The sequence below is a fragment of the Barbus barbus genome (assembly GCF_936440315.1).
Source record: "Barbus barbus genome assembly, chromosome: 20".
Classification (NCBI taxonomy): domain Eukaryota; kingdom Metazoa; phylum Chordata; class Actinopteri; order Cypriniformes; family Cyprinidae; genus Barbus; species Barbus barbus.
The window spans coordinates 12,312,085-12,337,563 of NC_136748.1; the positions used below are offsets into that span (position 1 = coordinate 12,312,085).

The 25,479-nt window shown below is 36.5% G+C and overlaps 1 protein-coding gene across 2 annotated transcripts in view; it reads left to right on the forward strand.

The window, feature by feature from the left end:
* Nucleotides 1-25,479, forward strand: part of LOC306886002 (putative E3 ubiquitin-protein ligase RNF144A-A) — a 43,013-nt gene that overhangs the window by 8,584 nt on the left and 8,950 nt on the right. For both annotated transcript variants that reach the window (XM_079442851.1, XM_079442850.1), the window contains 6 exons: nt 12,247-12,397; nt 13,586-13,690; nt 14,952-15,012; nt 19,834-20,044; nt 23,302-23,449; nt 23,647-23,736. In XM_079442851.1, the coding sequence (XP_079298977.1) occupies nt 12,263-12,397; nt 13,586-13,690; nt 14,952-15,012; nt 19,834-20,044; nt 23,302-23,449; nt 23,647-23,736 (750 nt within the window). In that variant the 5' untranslated portion in view covers nt 12,247-12,262. The remainder of the gene's footprint in view (nt 1-12,246; nt 12,398-13,585; nt 13,691-14,951; nt 15,013-19,833; nt 20,045-23,301; nt 23,450-23,646; nt 23,737-25,479) is intronic.

Below are 25,479 nucleotides of genomic sequence, written 5' to 3' on the forward strand. Positions count from 1 at the left end.
ATAATGGTATGCTTTAGTCACACTGGAAAATGTTTTCCACCAGCTGGAGACGCTAGTCAGAATGACCTCAGATCATTAGAGAAATCGTCTCCTTATTCTGGAAAATTTACCTTTACAGTACATACTCCTGTAACTTTGATCAGATTGTCTTTGCTCTCCAAGATATTCCTCCTTCAGGCTCTCTGAGAGCTCATTCTGCTGTTGTATCCCATCCTCATGAGTCTACTGTCTTCCTGCCAAGTCAGTACTTGTCTGAAGTTTTGAAACTGCATTTCTGTGATCCACACACATCTTGGTTCACCATCTTATACTGATGTAGAAACCAGGTCACACCAGGTTAAGTTGGTGTAGCTGGTCAATCAATTTTGACACCGATTTTGGAACCAAGGTCTACATCTCTGACCAGGTCAACTAAGATTGTATACCACGGGGGTGTCCAAACCTGTTCCTGGAGGGCCACTGTCCTGTGGAGTTTAGCTCCAACCCCAATTAAAGACACCAGAACCAGCTAATCAAGATCTTCAGACTTCAATGCAGTAGTATGACCTTTGCCCTCCAAGATCAGGATTGGACACTCCTGGTCTACCAGGTAAGGATGCATAAATGATTTTTTTGACTAGTCAGTATGTTGCCTAAATGAGTAGCCAAATAATCTGTTTTGGAAACCTTGTTCTGCTTGTATAAACTGATTTTGGGTTCACTTGCTCTCGATCTGACGTATTTGTAATGGGTTGTTTAGATAAGAAGCTTTTTGGGGTTTGTGGCAGGACAAAAAAAACAACAGAAATTGCCTAAGTCCCCCATTTCCCCCAGTGCATGGATAGTCATTTCACTAGGGGTGGGGGCCATTAGGGCTGCACGATTAATCAAATGCGATTGTCATGCCCATCTTGTCAGTAAAGCCGGTTCTGTGATTTGTAGTAAATCTCCATCTGATGTATTATGAAATCGTTCACAATAATGACAGCTGTTTGCGTAGCTTCTCAGTGAACTACAGCTCTGTGTAGTAAATGCTGCTCCATCTGAAAGCACGTGAAAATACCACATTTAATGATGTTTTTACTCCAAACTCACTTCATAACGTCTGTCGAGTGTTTGAAATAAATCCTTCTGTGAGATGATGTGGCTTCTAATACAGAAAAAGGCATGCAACATATTTCATAGTATTCTAAGCAGTGATAAATGTCAATTAGCATTGCATTATAGATATACTTTATTATAATGAAAATTATAATAATAGGAACCATGTATTGGCGTAGTCGTATGTTTATTAGTCATGTTGAATCAATGAAAGCATTTAAATCTTATGTTTATTCAGCAACCGGGTTTGATCGTGAACGTGAACGTGACGTGACATACGGCCAAGTATGGTGCAAGCTCTGTTAATGCAATGCATTATTTTTTCAGTTAGTGCAATTCAACATACTTTTTTGTTTTCAAAGACATTTGTCTTCCATAGGCGATATACAGGTAGACACTATTAACCAGTAGAAATTTGTCAACTATCGTCTCGATCACAATTACATGCGCACGTGATGTTGCTGTGCCACGTGGTCACAAAAACGTAAAGTCTGCATGACTTTTTAAGCATTCTGGTTTGAAAACAAGTGATTTTAAGCCCTTGAAATGCAATCAACAGAAAAAGAGAACACATTTCGCTATATGTGGCGCGCTGTCTGAGAGACTGTTTAATGAGTGCTGTCAGAGAAGTACGCACATGAAGACGGTGATCCTAGAGCGTGGAAGTATTATTTTTGGCGCTTTATAGGCCTTGAATGGTTAAATACACACACTTGTATGTTTTTGGAATACCCGTCTTTGCAAGTATCCTCATAAACACAGTAATGTAGGTCTTACGTGAAAGCAAATAGCTGAGAAAGAAAACACATGTGACAGCAGTCTAAAATTCCCGCTGTCTGTCATTCCTGTTACCGTAAAATAAAATTACTCATATCGTGATAGATTTGGGTCATATCGCCCACCTCTACTTCACTTTTCAACTTCACTAATTGACGAGACAGTTGTTGGATGATTAACTGACCATCTTGACTTGTTCCTATTACTAGTAGTTAATGGTGGTTCAGTTGATCAACCACCTGAACTACTTTGGGCCAGCTAGAAACTATTTTTAAGTCAGCTACTACCTGGATTTAGCTGGATTTGGGCTAGTTGTGTTTTTTTTTTTTTCAAAACGGATACTGTAACATCTCTGTAAACGTAGATAGAAATGAACTGATCTAAGTAAGCCCTATTCGGACAGTAATTGTATCTGATGGGGATGTAAGTGATTTTCACCATTGACGGGGTAGTCGGTTATTTAATTGCCGTCCTAAGCCAGAATGTCAGTGTTTATCTCTCACCACCCCCGTAAAAATCCCCAGCCGAATTACCTACTTTTTTTTGACAAACACCAAGGTCGTGTGGTAATTTAATTGCCCTCCGAATCCACATCTCTTAGTTTACGAGAAGAAATAGATTCAAAATTCAGTGTTTAAACCCTTTTTGAGCACTCCCAAACACCGCAAGGTAACTGTTGTACTTCGGTATAATTTGCATATACATATTTATTTCTGAAATGCTGGAAATTATTTAAAAGAACAATACTTCATAACTGCTCCACCACAGCGAGTGAGAGCAGAAAGAGAAGAAAAGCACGTAAACATTCAAAATGGGTCTTTATTATGGCAGAAGCAGGTATGCAATACAATTTGTGTATCATAAACAAATATGTACATAACTATATCGCGTATAATTATATAAAACTATAGCGCGTCTATTTTCCTATTTTTAAATAGGAGATTTAAATAATCAAATAATATATAGGATTAGGCTATATATTATAAAATATGCTTGAAATAATAAGAATACATTTTACACAATAATAAGAATAAATTTGTAAATAAAATTAATTTCATTTAGAGCAGACAATCATGTGACTGGCTACATGTGTTTCCGGGTTGGAGGATCACAGAACTCGCTCCTGTACTGTGAATAAATCGCCATCCGAATCCATGAGTTTTATCACTGAGGTGATATGTAAATTTATTTTTACAGACATCCATATGAGAAACAATTACTGTCCGAATCGGGCTGGAGTCATATGCTTTGATTAATCTGGAGTTCTCACAAACACAGCCTTCTTATTTAGACTAGCCTTTTGGAAGTGCTGACTATTAATCTAGCCCATGACGTTCAAGGAAACTTCTTTAGAGAAGAGACTGTTGGTGTCATGAATGACGCATTGCCGGGTTGAAGGCTGGCATCGGCCCATGTTTTCATGCAGAGTTGTTATTGTAGCCTTGTCTGAGTCACTGAACTACAAAATAACCCTTGATGAATGAAGTGGAGGATGATCGCTTGATGTATCAGTTCAGTGAAGCAGCCTGTCATAGATTTCAGTTTTGATCTCGCTACTGGGAGCTGAAGATAATAGTCCCTGGCTGCTCACTGGGAATGTTTCACCTCTGGGATCCCAAAGTTTATAAAGACGGAGCCAAAAATAAAATGGCACTCAATCACTTTGGGTGATAAATGTGGGTCATTTGGAAAGGGCAAACAAACTGTGAGGGAAGAGTTACACGTGTGCCTGTGTTTCAGCTGGGCGATAATTCGGTAACGATAATTATCATGATATAATTTTCCTCGATAAAACGATATGAAGAGTTCGATAAATGTTTGATATATTTATGCGCCAAAAGCAGAACGAAAAAGCGTGACTCATTTGAATCGCGCCACATGGACCGTTTATCCGCTTTGATCAAAGTCAAACTGCCATGCGGCGCAAGCTCACTAGAGCAGATGCGTTTACTCGCGGATGAGACGGTCACGCGAGCACTAAACAACAGCGCTTGCATTCAGCGATGAACACACATGACTCTGTGATTTAAACTAGTTTAGAGCCAAACAGGAGAAACACAAGACAGTCAGAAGGCTTTCAAGTCTACACATCGCCATCATTTACCATGGATTTACTGTAGTAACACTCACTGCACCATGGTATTGTGGCAGAAATGTGGGATATTCACATTGAATTTTATTACAGGAGTAATGGTAAATAATTATAGTGTATGTATTTGTGATTAAGCTATAGCATGTGTGCATTTATACTGAATGTTTTTAGACTACTGTTTTTCATACAAATAGGCTACCTAAAAACCATATAGTTATTTTTTTTACCATGGTATTGAGGTGCTATGTGTGGTTTTAACTGTGTTTATCATGATTTAATTGTATGCTCCTATGGGAGACCAATGCTTAATTTAAAAAATAAATAAATAATAATAAAAAAAAACCTTGGTCAGAATAAATTTAACCATATAAAACTGAGGTTGCTACAATTTTTTACAGATGTTACTGATTTTAATAATGAACAAAAATTTACCTCTGCATCCTAACTCAAGCTACTATCAAATTTGCGTTTCTAAGAGACAAAAAAGTGATATTATTAATATTATCAGGCAACCTGAGCCTGTTTCTTGATTTGAAACAATATCACTCATTAGAACATGCAGCAACTAAGAAATACATTTTTCTAGTTAGATATTTATTTTAAGGAAAATTAATGGTCTGGTTTCTAAAACTTTCACTTTGGAGCTAAATTCTGGCTTTAAACTTGAAAGAAATAAAGATTTGACAATTATCATGATAATTATCGATATTGACTGATATGAAAAAAATTATTGTGGTGATTTTTTTTGGCCATATCGCCCAGCCCTACTTTGACTTTACAGCAGTGTTTGTCCACACAGAGTCATGGCCACTTGAAGTTTTCAGCTTTATGCACTAGTTTCTTGTTTCCCATGTAAATCTTGAGTCTAGAATCAGAGTCAAATACATTTGCATGTGATATATATAATCAGTGATGCTGTCCACACTGGGTTCAGTATACATATTGGAAGAGTAAAAAAAAAGTTTGCGTTGCTGTCTCTGATCTGTGCAGTCTTCAGAAGGACCCCAGTGTTAGGAATAAGTGAATGGTTTACTTTGTAATGGAGATTCATATTGCATCTGAGGATTATGTTTGTTCAGAGCATTTGACTACAGATTGTTTTGTAGATGGTGCGCGATGTAATGGAGAGTTTACGAATGAACTGTTTTTGTGAGGCAAACTATTTCATAATGCTTTCTGTAAATGACAGTTTTATATGGATAATGTTTTCAAAGCACCTCAGTTGTTCAATGTATGATTGAACAATGTAGCCATTTACAAAATCGCCAAGTGTATGATGATGCCTAGTGTTTTAAAATCTGTTCAGGTTTTAAGTTATTTAGCGTATTCCAGTCTTTAGCCAATCACAAGCCTTAAAGGGTTAGTTCACCCAAAAATGAAAATTCTGAACGAAGGTCTTATGGATTTGGAACAACATGAGGGTGAGTAATTAATGACAGAATTTTAATTTTTGGGTGAACTAATGCTTTAAGGCTTGTGATTGGCTAAAGACTGGAATACGCTATTGAAGTGAGACGGCCTCTAAAATGGATCATTTTAGGCTGAGTTTTTGTTTTTGTTATTTACTTTTTCTTTTTAACTTTTGTTAAAATCATCTTATTTTCTCACTTTCTAAAACTGGTGTAGACATTTGTTGTATGCTACTTTGGCATTCACTTTTTAATGTGGCTGTTTAATGAGGTTATAGTTTTTGACAGGGAGCCAGGAATGACCTTTACAGAAAGAGCGACTCAGTGCTGACATCCCACCTCAGCGGGTGCACACACAGCCTGCAGTCAGAGACCAGTGCAGCTAGAAGAAAACCGGGGGCTCCTCCATTCAGGGACATCCCCACATTTTCACATCAAAACCTTTTCAGAATCCAAACATACTGTACATTGAATTTTTGTGATGCAGTTGATTAATTTAAATTTTTAGCATTTAATTTTTGCGTTTATTTAGATAAAATATTTTATCAACCATAGCATGCAAACGGTTTATTTTTATTCAATTTCAGTTATATGTAGCACTTTTCTCAGTGCACATTGTTTCAAAGCAGCTTTACAGAAAGAATTTCAAAAAAGAGTTATTTAATGATGACTGTTGGCCAGAATGTTAATGTTCATAGATCTAAAAAGCAAAAAGCTATTATTAAAACAGATGGGTCAGACTTTAAAATCTGATTGGCTGAGCCATGTTCAAGGCTATTTGATACACACATATCAGTTTAATACTGTTTTATTGTGACATGTTCCTTAATTTATTTTGAGTTTATGGAACTGTTCCAGTCTAAAATGAACATGTAAAGCTCTGATTTGACTGTCATAACATCACATAAAATTAACAAAAATGACAGATGGGTATCTCTACATATGTCATTTTAGTCTGTTCTCTAGTGAGATTTCTTTGTTTATTATTTTTGCAAGAGCATATAGCGTAGAATTAATGAATTAATCTAGTGATTAAATATTTTTCTGTTGTCATAGAAACTAATAATTCTGAGTCCAAAGACCTGAACCATTACGAGTGGAATCTGGCAGTTGTCATCTTGTAATTGCAGTAATTCCGACATGATGTGAACACAGCATTAGACTATAATGAACAACATTACATGGAGAAATTGTTTCATTGACTTTTATCATTAGTAAATTGGGTTATTTATTGAACATTGGTGCCTTATATTAAAATACTGTTTTGTTAGCAATAAATAATTGAACTTTGATAATCAAACCTATTGAGGAAAAAACTTCAAAAATAGAATTGATTGAATTTAGATGTTCTGAGCAAAACTTATTATACATTTTATAAATTGTTAGTTTTAGTAAATAGTTAAGCTATTTTTCGAGTAACAGAGCGAGGAAAAAATGTTGACTTCAGTTTGACCTTACCAGATCAAAAACTTGCAGGTCATGACAACATCAAGTGGGAGGAAATGACACTCAAAAACATTTGAAAAGCCACATTGGACTTACAGAGCTTATATAAAGATCAAGGTGTGATGTTGATACGTAGGCCTGTTTTCTGTTTTTTCAGTGTAATCATATTCCCCGTCGGTTCATTCTTCAATATTATAATGTGGGAAAAGCACAAATTATATCTGTTCTCATCCCAGTCTGGTGGGTTTTTGGCATCCGACTGATCTCCTTTATGCAATTATTGTCTGACAGTGTTATAAAACCCTACAGTATTACAACACAATGGTTGATTGTGAAATATGACGCTTTTATGTCATCACAATTGTGATAAATGAGGACGAACTGAGCCCATGGGGCAGGTAAATGCTTCTGCTCTTTTCAGTAATGATTAAGTAGAACCCATATGTCAGATAAAGTTGAGTAAGGGAACATTGTGTTCATATTCAGCACCTCTGAGAGGTTCCACCTTCTGCACCTATTTCATATCTGAACATCTAAAGAAGTAAAAGAACTGTATGGAAGAAGATAAGGTAGACTTACTATTTACTAATATGTTTGTGGCCATCCGAGAAACAGCAAATGTCATGGAAATAATACTGTCAGCCAAAATACTATTGATGTTTAGATGAATAAGACATTTCCTTTAGAAAGTATAAGAAGATTTTTATTTAATTTGATTTAGAAAGTTACCACAGGTTTATGTACAAAACTATGTATTTTCAAAACCGTCGAGTCAATGGGATGTCTAATTTGGTTTTAGGGAAACCCTGAATAATCAGTCTGGTTTCAGGTTCATCTGAACATGGTTGAGTTTACATTGTATATAATGTAACAGCTACTGTAGACGGACCATTATATCCAGGAGTCACGAGTAGTAAAGATGTAAATTCTGTCTTGATTACTCACCCTCATTTCTTCTCAAACCTGTTTGACTTTTTTCTTCTCTCAGAAGAAGTTATTGTGAAGATTGTCTTATGCAGTGAAAGTCGATGGAGTCACAAACAAGTCTCTAGACCCTATACTGACTTTCATTGTATGGATGAAAAAAGCACTGAGACACTTTAATATCTCCTTTTCTCTTCCATAGAGGAAAGAAATTAATTTAATTGATAAATGGGTGAGTAAATGATGACAGAATTGTCAGTTTTGTGTGAACTGTTGCAACATGACTTTATTTCATAATGTTGTAGATCAAATTGCAGCCCGGGCTCATGATAAATGATTGTTCTCTTTGTTCTGTGATCTGATAAGAAACTGAAATGAGGGCATAGTGATGTTCTCTATAAAGGCTGCCTTGTTGTGGATTACTTGTGTTTTTCCTTGTTATTGTTTCAGTGTTGGAAAGTGATAATTGCTTTCTGAGTAATGCAGCTCTGAACTTTCCCATGCACCACTTTTTCTCACAGAACATTTGTCTCTGCAGACCTTGATGATTGATGTAGAGGGCGTGTGAAACAGGATGGGGATTGCTTGGAATTAATGATTCTAGTTCTAATTCAACATGATTCCATTAAAGATTCTTTTAGTGCTTTTGAAGAATATATAGATAATGCACATAATAAAAATGATGATAAAATAACAGTTTCATTTAGCTAGAATTCCTTGATTCCTGGGCCAAAAATCAGCATAAGTATCTAATTCCCATTCATGAGATATCTAGTGAGTGAGGTCTTTTCTTCTGTGTTGCTCAGAGGTGGATGAGGACGCCAGAGAGAAAGAGTGTCAGAGATGGATGGATGTGGACGAGCAAGACAGGTTGTGACAGATTGAAGGGAGGGTGATGTAAGACCTCTGAGCTCGACCAGCAAAATCAGCTTTCTTTGGCATCTCTGTTCTTGAGAGACAGGAGGCTGCAGTGGTGCATTATCAAGCCATCAATACTTCATCCTGTTAAACTTATCAAGCGGAAACAGCCAAGACTTTTTGTGGAAATTATGAATGAGAGCTTAAGAGCTCTTTCACTTCTGTAGCACTAAGGGGTTTTTTTTTAATTCTGTGCTTATGCTCGGAGCAAATAAAATTTGATTGTCTGATGCAAAACCTCTCTTCTCTCAATATGCAACCTATTAAGGTGAGTGCTGAAGAAAAGCATTAAACTTTGTTGTGTACCATCACTTGTGTTATGGATATCTACAGTGGTGTGAAAAAGTGTTGGCCCCCTTCCTGATTTTTTTGCATCTGAAGGGGAAGTAGTGTGTGGCCAAGTATGGTGACCCATACTCGGAATTTGTGCTCTGCATTTAACCCATCCAAGTGTACACACAGTAGTGAACATACACCCAGGGTCTTACCTCACTCGTGGTATTGAGGGTGGAGAGAGTGTTGGTTATTCACTCCCCCCACCTACAATCCCTGCCGGACCCGAGACTCGAACCCACGACCTTCAGGTTACATGTCCAACTCTCTATCCATTAGGCCACGAATGCCCGAATGTTTGTCACACTTTAATGTTTCAGACCATCAAACAAATTTAAATATTAATCAAAGATAACACAAGTAAACACAACATGCAGTTTTTAAATGAAGGGTTTTTTTTTATGAAGGGAAAACAAAATCCAAACCCACATGGCCCTGTGTGAAAAAGTGTTTGGCCTGCATGGCAGAGTTCCAAGACGAAAACCGCTGCTGAGCAAAAAGAACATAAAGGCTTGTCTCGTTTTCTGGCAGAACTATCTTGATGATCCCCAAGACTTTTGGGAAAATACTCTGTGGACTGACGAGACAAAAGTTGAACTTTTTGGAAGGTGTGTGTCCCATTACATCTGGCGTAAAAGTAACACAGCATTTCAGAAAAAGAACATCATACCAACAGTAAAATATGGTGGTGGTAGTGTGATGGTCTGGGGCTGTTTTGCTGCTTCAGGACCTGGAAGACTTGCTGTGATAAATGGAACCATGAATTCAGCTGTCTACCAAAAAATCCTGAAAGACAATGTCCGGTCATCTGTTCATGACCTCAAGCTGAAGTGAACTTGGGTTCTGCAGCAGGACAATGATCCAAAACACACTAGCAAATCCACCTCTGAATGGCTGAAGAAAAACAAAATGAAGACTTTGGAGTGGCCTAGTCCAAGTCCTGACCTGAATCCTATTGAGATGCTGTGGCATGACCTTAAAAAGGCGGTTAATGCTCGAAAACCCTCCAATGTGGCTGAATTACAACAATTCTGCCAAGATGAGTGGGCCAAAATTCCTCCACAGCGCTGTAACAGGCTCATTGCAAGTTATCGCAAACGCTTGATTGCAGTTGTTGCTGCTAAGGGTGGCCCAGCCAGTTATTAGGTTTAGGGGGCAAGCACTTTTTCACACAGGGCCATGTGGGTTTGGATTTTGTTTTCCCTTCATAATAAAAAACTTCATTCAAAAACTGCATGTTGTGTTTACTTGTGTTATCTTTGATTTAATATTTAAATTTGTTTGATCTGAAACATTAAAGTGTGACAAACATGCAAAACAATAAAAAAAATCAGGAAGGGGGACAACACTTTTTCACATCACTTTATATACCTTATTGTGCAATTTATTTATTTATTTTTTGAGTGGAGGTGTTCTTTTCATAACGTTTACCATATAGCCGTATAGAATAGCCTAGCAAGCACCTAAACTCCATAACTGCATAGCAATCTGCTAAAAGACTGCAACAATGCTCGCCCACTTTCCTAAAGTATTTTTCCTATTGATTTTTCACTTAGGCCTTAAAAAAATTCTTAAGAGTTATAACTCAAACAATCCATCTGTGAAGTGAATCATAACATTACGAACTTTGAAGCAAAACAAGTATTTGAGAATCGACGAAAGTACAAGAACGTGTTCTTAACGAATTGAATAAGAGAGAACTACGGTCCCACTTTATATTAAGTGGCTTTAATTACTACTCTACTTAAGTTTAAATGAATAATTTACAATGCAATTATTGTGTATATGCACTATATGGACAGTACATCCCCTTCTAATGAACAGGTCTGACTACTCAACACCTCAACAGCAGCAAAAGTGCAATATAATATGAACTCAATAAGTACATTGTACTTATTTTTTGATGTAAGTTCATAGTAGTATGTTAAGGCCACCAAATATAAAGTGGGACCAGAACTACAATAGTTTTGGTGAGAAACTACATTACCCATCAATGTTGAGTGTGTGTGTGTGTGTGTGTGTGTATATATGTGTGTATATGTAAAGTTTCTCACCAGTATTCTCACTTTTATTAGTGATTATTAAAAATAAGGTTAAATAGGGGCTGGTGGCTTAAACAAAAGCATTTACTATTGATAAACGACCTTGTAGCTCACACTCCTGTCCTTAAAAGTTCAGAAGTAATAGTGATAAATTCCCATATGTAGAAAATTAAGGGCATTTTACATCTGTAACCCAACTATTGCACTCTTATGTTCTGACAACCAACTAGCACACAACTGTGGCACATTTCCATAAAAAAAAGTAGAAATCTTAATCTGAACACAACTAGGGTGAATTAATTTGTTTTTAGGCGAATTTCATGCAGTATCATAGAACTGTGTCATAAACATAACCTGGTGTTACAGTAAGCGCTTTACGTTAACTAGCACAAACCTTAACCACTACACCACACCACTCTGTACAGCACTGACTGCAATGTTTAAAAGCATCCTGGGTGATTCTCAGCACAAGATACCTGACATCCTGCCACAAGTGCAGAACAGCACCTGCCTTAAATACACGTACCGCCACCGGCAGAAGCGTATCTGCCCCGTTCCCATTCCCCCGTTGCCTAGCAGCCAAGGCAAAGTGTTGATGTTCTCACAGGCACTTCCTGTATACACTTAAGACACGAGTCTCTCTGTGCAAAACAGCCCACTTCAGCGTGAGAAAATGGAAGTGTCTCATAGTCGAGACTTCCAAAAATATCCCTCTCTGAAAAACTGTGAAAAGGAGAGACGTAGGCAGAGAGTAAAGTACGATTTTTTTTTCTCTCTCTTTCTCTCTCCTGACCTTCTCATTTATAGAGTACCACGCAGTGAAGTCATCTTTCATTCAGCAGCAGAAGAAGAAAAATCGCTTCGTCTATCCGGCCCGACTTCTCATTCCATTACAGTTAGACTAGACTCCCGAACGCATCTCAGAAAAGCACTTCGTGGCCAGGCATTCAGTTATATAATATAAATGGGGGGTAAATGTATTTGACCCTTTCAGCACCGCATCTGTTAGACCTTCACTAAACGAAATGTGGCTAATTTAATGTGCATTTAGAAGGTTGGTGTTTGTGATGCCACGGATATTAGCACTGGGCATCACAAAAGCACTTATCGTGGCTGCAGCAGCAGTAGGCACTTCAGATTGACCGGTTAAAAGCTTTGCTCTGGTTGTATAGGTATATTAAAGTGTGTGGGCTTTCTCTAATAGCAGCCATTCTGTGTTTTTCAGCTCTGCAGCAGGCATCATGACCACAGCTAGGTACCGACCCACCTGGGATTTGGCCTTGGACCCGCTGGTGTCCTGTAAGCTTTGTCTTGGAGAGTTTCCTTTGGAGCAAATGACCACCATCACCCAGTGCCAATGCGTCTTCTGCACCCTGGTAAGTAGCACCTAACATGATTTCAGGGATGAAAAACAGGTTTCAAGGGAGGGCTAATGTATTGTTTATTTTGTTATTTATCAAAGTAGATAATAGATAGTAGATAATATATATATATATATATATATATATATATATATATATATATATATATATATATATATATATATATATATATATATATATATATATATATACATATATATATATATACATACACACACACACTGTGTTTTAGCCTTATTTTAAGAATGAAGGTTAATTCTCTGAATTATTTCATTTTTTGACTGCTGTCTGAGGAACAGAACGTCTAAAAATAAATCAGTGAAATTCTTGCATAAGCTTCAGACATTTTGAAAAATGTCTATATTTATGCACAGAGTTCACAGCTATTGACAGATTCTCTACAGGCCGACTGAATTGTTTTTTGTTTCAGAAATGTGATTCACAGTCCAGTAATAAACATTTGAGTCGTCTTCAACCCTCAGAGGTTTTCTGTTCTGGGAGCAGTTTCCCGTTGCTGTGTTTTTACACTGATCTGAGACCAGTTTTATTTATGTCTTGCGGTTGCAAGCAACATTTGGGGAAAGGAAGCTTCTAGAGTAGGGTAAAGGGAAAACATCTCCTCATCTGATTCTAAGAGGCCTTGTCTTGGTTGTGTCTGAGCTCACTTGAAACAAAACTGCCTTTGTGTCTTAAGAGAAGCATGTTTATGGAAACAACTCCCTCTGAAATCCCCTTACCGAGCATTCCTGAAGCTCAAATCCATTTGCTTTGTTAGTCTGTTCAGATCACAATGTTATTTATCTGATATTTAGTATTTTTCTTTCTTTCTTTGAGAAAGAGTGGGAGAGAGGGAAAATATGACATGAGTATTTCTCCTGAAGCATAAAATAAATAATAAAATATTTTTTTCATAGCCTATTAAAGGAGCGAGTTCACAAATTGCTAGCATTGGAGGATAATTAGTCTTGGACAAGTGATTGCATCTTCGTTAAATTGAGATGTTACACAGCATAATTGTTTTGAGGAAGTTAACAGTTCATTACAAGTGGTTCAGTGCTTCTGTACTCACTCTCACAGACACATTGAGCAATTTAAACAAGATGTTAAAAGCAGAATTTGTTTTCACATAATATATTTTCTTTTTAATCAACTGATTTTTAATGTCTTATTATTATTTTAAAGTGCCTGAAGCAGTATGTGGAACTTCTCATCAAAGAGGGCTTTGAAACCGCCATCAGCTGTCCAGACTCAGCCTGTCCAAAACGTGGACATTTACAAGAAAATGAGGTACTGTCAACATACACTACTGTTCATAAGAGTGAGTCATGATTCATAGTTTTTTTTTTTTTTAAGAAATCAATGCATTTAGCAAGGAAGCATTAATTGCATTGGTCAAAAGTGACAGTAAAAACTTCTACATTGTTACAGAATATTTCTATTCAAATAAATGCTGTTCTTTTGAACGTTCATCATACAATAATGGAAAAAAACCCAGTTGTGGTTTCCTCAAATATTAAGCAGCACAACAGTTTTCCGCATTGATGATGATAAATGCTTCTTGAGCAGCAAATTAGCATAAAAGAATGATTTTTGGCCTGAGGCCTGAAAATTCAGCTTTGCCATCATAGGAATAAATTACATTTTAAAAATATAATAAAATAGAAAGCAAGTGATTTTTAATTAGAATAATATTTTACAATATTACTTTATTTTAGCCTTGGTGAGCATAAGACACTTCTTCCAAAAACATAAACAAATCTTACCACCCCCAATCTTTCAAATGGTGGTTTACATATTCCTGTATTTAAAAAAAAAAAAGTAAATGTGAGGGACTTTAATTTTAGCATCAGTGTTTTCAACGAGGGGTCCTTGAAGGAAAAAAGATTTAAATCATTCAAATTCATGAAAAAATACAGAGCTAATGATCTGTTAAAGGTTGTATAATGTAGTAATGTTAATCTACAGTTTTGTTAATCTGCTAACGCAGTTTTTACGACAAACCCTGCAAGTCACAGCTTCTAAAAAACTGCCAAATACATTACTTTCCAAATAAAAATCCTAAAACGAATCCGTATCTCATCGAGCAGATTAAAACCCTTTTAGTATAAAATGGATGCTGAAACCTCTCCAGTATGACTCTGCCCTCGGTGGCTTGCACTGCGAAATCCTTCCAAGTATGAGGTTCCTCCTCTGTGCTGCAGGCTCATTGTGAGGATGGCTGGCTCGTTCAGTATCAAAGCAGCTAAACCAGATGAATCAGACCCAGATGCAAAGCATCAGAGCAACTAAAGCGTCTTTTGGCAATCCTTAAAACTGAAGTATGTCATTTCTGCACCACTAGCATCACCAAACGCAACTGCAAAAATTCACTATGCATATTCCTGTCATGTTGTTTGATCTCGAGACAGTGATTAGATTAGAAGCCATATTTGATGTTGGGTATGTGTTTACCCACATCAAATTGAAATGCTAAATGTGCTAAAAGTGTTTTCGTATCCATCAGACTACATTGTTTCATAATTGCTTTTGTTGTCTCTTTCTCTCTCAGATTGAATGCATGGTGGCCACAGAGATAATGCAGAGGTACAGGAAGCTGCAATTTGAGAAGGGTAAGTGGAAAGCAGTTGTCTGTCCATCAGGGGGGCAATTATTATCAGACAGCAGCAGATGAGGCACGTGTGTGTGTTTTTTGATGGTGAGCTCTATGCTTGCTGTCATAGATGACTCACGGTGACTCACAGCAGACAAATAGACCAGCACAGGTGTACGTGTGAGGATGAAAGGGATATGAGTGGACTACACTGGACACATGTAGGTCCAGCTGACATCATGCTGTCGCAGAGTGGAGACTTTTACCTGTGCTTTCTGTGTCTAACAATGAGAGCCTGCCACCTGCTGACACCTAGTTTAACTCTGTCACATTGTGTTAACTTTTAGAAAAAGAAATCAGAAAACGCCAGATTTAAACCTACTTTGTCCACGTGAGCACCAAAGTTTTAAAACTCATGCTGACTACCATACCACAGTCCTGACATTCAGTTTTATATCTTAAAATAAATTCTAGCCATCCTTTTTTTTTTTTCAATGTAGAAGTAAGCTATGTCCTGTGCATATGCGAGACGTCTGATTCATGAGTTGCTGTAGGTAAATAACTAGTGCAGAAAACAGTAAATCTAGCTACAAACCAGTGTGATTAGTGAAGTGACATACTGCCAAGTATGGTGACCCATACTCGGAATTCGTGCTCTGCATTTAACCCATCCAACGTGCACAGACACAGCAGTGAACACACACACACCGTGAACACACACCCGGAGCAGTGGGCATTTTTATGCTGCGGCGCCCGGGGAGCAGTTGGGGGTTCGGTGCCTTGCTCAAGGGCACCTCAGTCGTGGTATTGAGGGTGGAGAGAGCGCTGGACATTCACTCCCCCCACCTACAATCCCTGCCGGCCCGAGACTCGAACCCGCAACCTTTGGATTACGAGTCTGACTCTCTAACCATTAGGCCACGACTTCCCCACCGACATAAATACCAGTTTGCAATATAGAGCAGCTGAACACACATTCAAGATAAAAATGGCCACACATGCTCTTATGTTGAAAATAAGGTGGACATTGCGTTTTAAAAGATTAAGGCTAAGTGTGTAATGATTGTTTTCAAAAAGGGGCCTGTTCTTCGTACGTCGCTTAATACATCTGAGATGATTTGAACGATTCCAGATCTTCTAATCCTGAAAACTGATCCCTGGCTAATTTGGTTCTTCAAACAAATTTGCGTTTTAGATTAAAATATCTGGATTAAGTTGTCTAAAATGACTGCGCGTTCTCATGTTCCCTAAAAAGGGCAGATGTATCGATACTCGAAATCGCAATTAGCAATGCAGCGATTGGCTGATGGCAAGACAGCAATGAAGTAATAACATCATATCATTAAAAAAGACACCTGACGAAAAAGTTGACACATTTCTGGACCTTTATGAGGAAACAGCCAAGCGAACAAACCTACATAAATGTTATAATAGATAAATGAAATGTGCACTGTTTTTAATTTATTTGTAATTTTTTTACATGATTCCCAATTATTTATACTCATGATTTCTAGTATTTGTACAGGCTTTACATTTTTATTTCAATGTTGTAATTAGCAATTCATTTAATTTTATCTTTGAAGCAGATTTCTTATGTGACATTATTAATTAAAGTTTCTTGGACATTAAGTTATCTGCATCTCCTGCGCTCCATCAAGCCACTCCCATAATAATGTCACCACTCAAATTAATGCACAGCTCAGATTAACTGTATAGCATGTGTGTAAGACTCCAATACAATTATAAAGTAATTATCTTTCAATGAGTAAACCTGGCCGTGTCTATAGTATTATAGACTACACAACATTATTATATTATTTTCAAATTAATTTTTTAATTATTATTATTTTAAATGATTGTCCCTGGACCAGTAGGGTACTCTTGTAATAAAGTAGTGGTGATTGGGGCAGATTTTAAGTATCAGTTCTGCTTAAAAAAATGCAATCTAATCCTGTTTACATGAAATAAGCCTGCTCCCGAGCAGGTTTAAGCTTAGGGACCTGTTGCTAAGACAGCAAGTCCAGGGTGAGCTTCGAAGAACCAAATGATCCAAGATCAGGTGAAATCGTCAACAATCAAATCCAGGGCATAAGGTTTCTAAAACACTTCTTCTGGGCAGCAAATAGCCCCGCCCCAAACTCATGCCATTGGTTGAACCAGTGTTGCTATGTCAGGCTGGTCAGGATGTTTTGATAGTGACACAGTGTTTAAACCTTGGTAAATGTATTATATAAATTTGCATGTATAATGCCATGACACACATTTATATTTGTGTCATGGCATAGGGAAACTTCAATAAAATAATCTTCACATTCAAGACAAGCAGAGTGGATTTACATAAAAGCATTTCCACAGACAATATGTAAAACATTTACATATAAAACATTTTATATGAAAATATATAAAATACCTGTTATGTTGTTTAATGATTAAGCATCATATTTTAATGGAAATTAATTTTTACCACTAGCAAAATCTGTTAGAATCAACTTAAGATAAACTGAAATTCACAGCATTTCAACATAACTTCTATTTATAAATTTCTAGGCTGATTTTGGTTTGTTGAAGGTAAATGTAATATTATGCACTTATGTGTTCTGCCTTCAGAAATAAATGGTGCAACCAAATTTAAGGGATAGTTCACACAAAAAAGAAAAACATTGTCGTCATTTACTGACCCTCCACTTGTTCCAAACCTGTAGAAGTTTCTTTATTCAATTGTGGAAAACCGTTGACTTCCATAGTATTTTTTTTTCCATACTTTGAATGTCAATGGCTACTGTCAACTGTTTTGTTATCCACATTCTTCAGAATATCTTCTTTTTTCATTACTGGGTGAGCCATCCCTTTAAGTACAGAGTTATTTAAATACTATCTAGCTGTTACTAAGCCTCTAGTTTGGAAATACCAATGCAAGTAAGAATTTTCAAACTAATGGTGCAACCCTATTCTGGCCACCAAGAATTATTCTCTAACCCAAGGTAAACCATTCCAGAACAAGGTGCCATTTCCAGAACAGGGCTTTATAATCCAGGGTTTAAGGCTTTACAACCCCCTCTGTCAAAATTACAAGTGTGAAACCCAGGGTTAAAAATGGACTTAACCTGGAATTTAAAAAGGCTTAAGTGAAGTTCAAATGAAGAGTCTTTAAGTTTCCTCTCTGTATCTGAATCAGTCTGACCTCAAATGCCTTTAATTTGAACAAATGTAGCTTCAAGTCATAAATCTCCCAGATCAAAAGACTTATAAAGATTAAATTAGACTTGTGTTAATTGGATACGCTTGATCAAAAGTATACATATTCCCCCTAAACAGGAAAGACCAGGGGCTCTGTGACTTGTGCTCGGCTTCTTTCATTATTTCTATCAGTAGGGGATCCCAGACTCTGGACTCTGATAGTCTTCAGTAGTTTGAACCACAGGATACATTTGCTTGAGACATACTCTCTGTCCACCCCCTCCAGTGCATTACATTACCTTGAAAAGCAAGAAAAATAAATAAATGTAGTTATATGCAGTAGATGCTCCCATGCTGTGAGCCTCCCTCTCTGTCTCTCTTTGGTTTGCATTCGAGGTTTTCATGAGAAACGTGGCAGCAACATCATCATAAAAGAGAGACTTGCAGAGAGAGAGAGAGAGAGAGAGAGAGTAAAAATGCGTTCATTTAGCCAATCAGTGTTCCTGGGAACTGGAGCGGAATGGTAGCTATAACACATCCACACTCCCAGAAACGGAGCCAAGAGTTCATGTGGAGTCACGCATAGCCTGCTGTGTCAGATGGAGAGGATGAGAGAGTTCGGTTTGTTAGAGTCTCGCAGTGCATTCGGGGACGGATGAAAATGCATGCCATCCTGACTCAACAAGACGGCTAAAAATGACATTCAGCAGATTTTATGAAAACCTTCTTTCTAACATAATTACCCCCAACCGCACATTACATACATAACCAAGCTTAGCCATATGTCACTAACAGAGCTTTTATGCATTTGTCAGGCAGACGAGCCAGTAAAACTATTGGGAAGTGGATCGTTGTGTCTGTAACTTTTTATTGAATTGGCAACATTCAAAGCTATATATAGAGACCAGAATATCATAGAGACTTGAGGATGTGAACCAGTAAGAAGCTCAAGTCACATACTGTAGCAACCACCAAGAACAACCTTGCAAACCTCCTAGCAAAACCCTAGTAACCATCAAGAACCAAAGTTCTAGAAATGCCATACCATCCAGAACTCCCTAGAAACCACTTAGAACCAGCCAAGGAACTGCCTAGCAACACCATAGAAACCACCTAGAAAAGCCCTAGTGACTACTTGGAGCACCAACCATCTTGCAAGGCCCTAGAAACCACTTTGAACATCCTAGTAACCAAACAACTAAAACTACCTAGAAATGCTCTATCAACACCCAGACATCCAGATCTTTTGCACAGTCAAGCACCAATCACATTTTATCAGAGAATACAAACCTAGCTACTATTAAATGTTTTATAATTATTATTATTATTATAATAATTATTAATTGTAATTATTTATTGAACAACAGCATCTCTCCACTTCCTGTTGTGCCCAGCCGTGAACTGTGGTAAAATCAATGTAATGCACAGACCTCATGTGGCTTTTTGCCTGAATGAAATCTAAGCATTTATGCAGAACTATGATTGGTAGCAGCTCTGGTATCTTGTTCCTGAGGGCATATGAGGCCATAGCTGCTCTTTTCTATCACCCCTCCATCTCTGATGGTGTAACCATGGTGACCTGTCAGCCTGCATCAGCAGTAAGCAGCCGAAAATATACATTCGTGGAAACCGCGTCTGATCTCTCATCTCTCACCCCCTACAGAGGTGCTACTGGACCCGAGCCGGACCTGGTGCCCGTCCTCCACGTGCCAGGCTGTATGCCAGCTGAAGGAGTCAGACACGGTGCTTCCGCAGTTGGTGCGGTGCAACGTTTGCACACTTGAGTTCTGTTCCGCCTGCAAGGCCAGCTGGCACCCGGACCAAGACTGCCAAGAGAACGCTCCCATCACTGCGTTTCTGCCCGGAGAGAGCAGGTACTGTTGCCTGTTAAAGAGTTTTTCTAGATTCGAAGTTGACTTTAATAGAAGTGAATGTGTTGATAAAAGTGAATGTGGCCAGTCTGTAAACGTTAAAGTACTTTGTATCATCATTGTAGCCACAGAAATAACAACTTTACATGATTTTAGTGTGGGGGAAAAAAAACTTAAAGGGATAGTTCACCCGAAAATGATAATTCTGTCATTAATTACGTTCCCTCATGTCGTTCCAAACCCGTAAGACCTTTGTTCATCTTCAGAACACAAAATTAAGATACTTTTGATGAAATCTGAGAGCTTTCTGACCCTGTATGGACCGCAAAGAAACAGAAACTTTCAATGACAGAATTTTCATCTTTGGGTGAACTATCCCTTTAACTTTTTTGTGTAATATTCAAAAATATAACTTTCTTGCTAAAAAATAATTACAGGAAATCTTTAGAACATCATCACAAGTTTTAGGAGAATAATTAATGTAAGAGAATTTATAAAATGTTACAATACCATTCAAAAGTTTGTAATGTAACTTTTCAAAATTCATCAAGGATGCATTAAATTTATCAGAAGTGACAAAAACATTTATAATGATATAAAAAAAAATTAAAATTCTGTTCTTTTGAACTTTCTATTCATAAAATAATCCTGAAAATAAAAAATCACTGTATCATTGTTTCCACAAAAAATATTAAGCAGCACAACTGTTCTCAACATCGATAATAATAATTAAAAAAAATAAAAACTTTTTTTTGGTCACCAAATCAGTATACTAGAATTTTTTTTTGAAGGATCATGATGCAGAAGACTGGAGGCTGCTTAAAATTAAGCTTTGCAGAAATCATTTACATTTTAAAATGTATTCAAATATTATTTAAAATTGTAATAATATTGTACTCTGATCAAATTAATGCAGCCTTGGTGAGCATAACAGACTTCTTTCAAAATTTAAAAATAAAACACAAATCTTGCCAAACCTAAAATTTTCATATTTTTACTTTCAGAAAAAAAAAAAGAAAAAGGTAACACTCTAGTATATGGAACAATTCTGACTATTAACTAGTTGCTTATTAGCATGCCTTTTATTAACATATTGGTGTTAATTAGTGCTTATAAAGCACACATTCTGCATGACTATATTCTACATCCCTAATCAATACCTAAACTTAACAACTACCTTACTATTAATAAGCAGCAAATTAGGAGTTTGAGGCAAAAGTCATAGTTAATGGTTTGTTAATGGCGAGAATTGGACCTTAAAATAAAGTGTGACAAAAATAAATAAAAAAATTGGCCCCATTCACTTCAGTTGTAATGTCTCGCTTGTTTTATAAATTAGGCAAAGGATGAGTCAATAACAATTTTCTTTTGGGGTACATTATGCCACAGATGTTGTTGATTGAGCTTATCTTGTACTGAACAAGGAATATTCCTCTAAGTCTCCTCCTCATTCATCAGCAGCTATGCCTCGGTGTAGTTTTGTCTCTTTGGTGTGCATTTAAACGCTCTATTGCTAAGTCGACATGAGATTTGAAATGAAATACCACGATCCGTCTGTGTTTTTCTGCACTATTGAACATCAATGGATCTTCTGCTTCTAGTTGCTGAAGAGTGCTTTGCTCTCGGCTCAGTAAGCCAGAGATTCATGCACAGGTGTTATTTGGCATTCCGGTCACATGCACACTTCATTCAAAAGCGAAAGCATCATTGAGCGGAGTTTCTGATCCTTGATCTTGGGTTGTACAGGAATGAACACTCAGCCTGCCCTGAAGTGAATTGCTTCACTAATACACACTAGAGCCTTTCAAGTTTATAACTCAATTTCTGTATCATTTCATGTTTGAGATTGCACCTAGACTCCAAAGTATATTTCAGAGGGAGATGAGCAGTCTTTAGACAGCTTGAAATCAAATTGGACCCCATTTACACTTTAAACGGGCTGTTTCCTCAAGGAGCTATGAGCTGACCTGCCTCTTAAAAAAGTTGATTTGGTCAGTATAATATTATTATATATATATATATATATATATATATATATATATATATATGTGTATGTGTGTATGTGTGTATATGTATATGTGTGTATATATATATATATATATATATATATATATATATATATATATATATATATATATATATATATATATATATATATATATATATATTTGTAAAAAGGAAAAAAAAAATATCTTTTTGATTTTTTTTCTTTTTTTTTTTTTTTTTTTTTTGGCTGGCCCAGATGAGCCAGTAATTAAAATTTTTAGTTGCTCTACCACCATTTTCAATTTTTTGAATGAAGTGTAGCTTTCTTTCCAATATTTATTTTATTTTTGCTAAAATGATTTTTGTGTACACAAAATTTTGAAAAGCTTGACATTATACAGTACTTTTGCTCGGGATTGATGTCATATGATGCAGAACATCACCGATTTGTTTGTCATTTTTCACATTTCTCATTACAGTTTTTCAAAAAACTGTTGAGTTAGCATTTTCTTGGTGACATATCAACAGAATTTGCAACAAAAATGTAAAATGCATTATGATCCTTCAGAAATCATTTTAATACGCTGATACTGTGCACTAGAAGCATTTCTTATGCTAAAAACAGTTTATTGTTAATGCTTCGATACATTTTTTTTGATTCTTGGATTAATTTTTGCTGCTTTTATGAATACAGAAAAAGAACAGAAATCATTGTTAACATTGTAAAAGTCTTTACTGGTCACATTTGATTAATTTAATGCACCCTTGCTGAAGAAAAGTATTAATTTCTTAAAAAAAAAAAGAAAAAAAAAAAAAGTACTGACCCCGAACTTTTGAACACTATTGTATACATAAATTAGAAATAATCGCATTACTACTATTATTATTATTATTAATACTACTTTACTAAGCTACTAAACTGCTTTACTGATCTGCAGTGTTGCAGTACAGTGAGTCAGTCTCTGCTGCTGTTTAACGTTCTGTGAGAGGTTTGCTGCACAGTGTCACTTCCCTTAGATCAATAGACTGGGAATTGTCCTGGAAATGAATGGGCTTGTACCTGTCAGCTCGGTCCCTGTGGGTCAGCCTCTCCATTAACAGTGAACACTGTCCCTGGCCCACAACTCTTTAGTACATATAAAAGAAAAGGGCCTGTCTGAGTAAAAAGAACTGACTGTAGTACCAGTACCACAGTGTTTTTTGTCCTTTGTACCCCGCAACTTGGAATGAGAAAATGGTTAATTTTAACTCTACTATAATCTCTTTTTTTCCAGTTCGTTCTTTAAGGCTGATGATGACGACGCCCCCATCAAACGCTGTCCCAAATGTAAAGTCTACATAGAAAGAGACGAGGGCTGTGCCCAGATGATGTGTAAGAACTGCAAGCATGCTTTCTGCTGGTACTGCCTGGAGTCTCTGGACGTAAGTCCTCAATATCTCAACTTAACACTCTTAACATCATGTTATCATACCGTATTTTTATTGGTCAAGTGGCTGCTGCTTAGGCAGCATGTTCGCCTTCAGTCAAGGCCGTAAATGCAAACAGCGTCCTTCACGCAGCTGTTTCGAACACCCAAGTAGATAATGACCGGCCTCTCGTAACGTTGTGTGTTTGACAGGACGACTTCCTCCTGATCCATTATGACAAAGGACCCTGCCGGAACAAATTAGGGCACTCCAGAGCCTCCGTGATCTGGCACAGAACGCAGGTGGGTTTTCACGGGAAGGAGCACACGTTTTCTTCCCCCTTTTTTCTCCACTGAGATCAGAATGAGTGCACGTGTGCCTACACGTGACCGAGTCGTAGGCATCCATTCAGACAGTGTTTATTCAGGAAGTAAGTGGCTGTCTGTTCTCGAGCAAGTGATACCTGCTGTTTGACAGCAGATTATAATGCAATACGGTCACTTTGGGACAAATTTACTAAAATTATTCATCAAATGATGGAGAAGAGCGACATAACCAGCCATATATTTAGATGAGCAATTCAGACAAGCACATTTTAAAAGGCCATCTCGGTTACTCCCTCCTCCCTTTTGTGTTTTGTTTGTTCAGACTAAATAATGATAGAAGAATATTACATCAAAAAAGGCAGATTTTCTAAAAGAATACTAAGAAAACAATAACCTATTACTTGAGTTAAAGACATATGCAAAGAGTTTTCAACATAAGGCTCATTAGACCCATTGTCCATTATGTATTTCATAATAGCTTTGAAATAATACATTTTCTTATGGTTCAGAGATCAGCACAAATAGTGTTGGAAGCGATTTCATTAGGAATTGAGAGAAACATAGTATGCAGAAAATGCTATTTGAAACAATCCTCCAAAACTTTGCTCCTAATTTTCTTGAAACATGATGCAACATCATAAAGAATATGCTATGTGATATTTTTTGTGTGAAGAAAATAATATATATATATATATATATGTAAGTGCTGGGCAACGATTAATCGCGACTAATCGCATCCAAAATAAAAATAATTGTCTACATAACGTATGTGTGTGTACATTGTATATTTATTATGTATATATTAGTGCTGTCAAAATATTAATCGTGATTAATTGCATCCTAAATAAACGTTTTTGTTTACATAATATATGTGTATGGTTTATTTTTATGTATATATAAATACACACGCACAGTATATATTTTGAAAATATTTACATGTATATGCATTTATATATTTATATTTTATATTATTTATATATGTATGTATGTATGTATGTATGTATGTGTATATGTAAACATTTTTCTTAAATATATACATGTGTGTCTTTATATATACATAATAAATATACATAGTACACACATATATATATATATATATATATATATATATATATATATATATATATATATAGAGCTCCACAGTGCAGCAGAATGACAGCGACAGGACACAGATAATAAAAAATAAAATAATGTACAAATATACAAAAATGTGCCAAATAGCACAAACACAATATACAAAATAGACAATTTGGTATGTACAGGTATGTTAGGTGCAAATTTGAAATGTAATAAGTATGTGTGTAAAATAAAAATAAAAAGTATGATAGTGGTGTGTGTTTCATGTTTATTGTTAAGAGTTCAAGTGTTCATGAGATTTTATATATATATAGCAAATTAGGAATTTATTGAGGGAAAAGTTACAGTTAATAGTGATTAAACAGATTAAATGTTCCCTATTCTAAAGTGTTACCATATATATGTATATATGAAAATTCTGCCGATATGTCTTGCCGATAAGAGGAATACATTAACTCACGTGCTCAGGGTGTGCTAGTTATTAGATCACATCAGCAGTGTGGCTCATTCAAGAAGCAAAGTTTTGTCTGAATGATGATTAGATTCACTGATTTAGATAGCTGAATTTAATCTGTGAAAGCACGCGTTCGGTGTGTGATAGAGTAAACAGTAACAGCAGTGCCTCCACCAGGTCCTAACGCC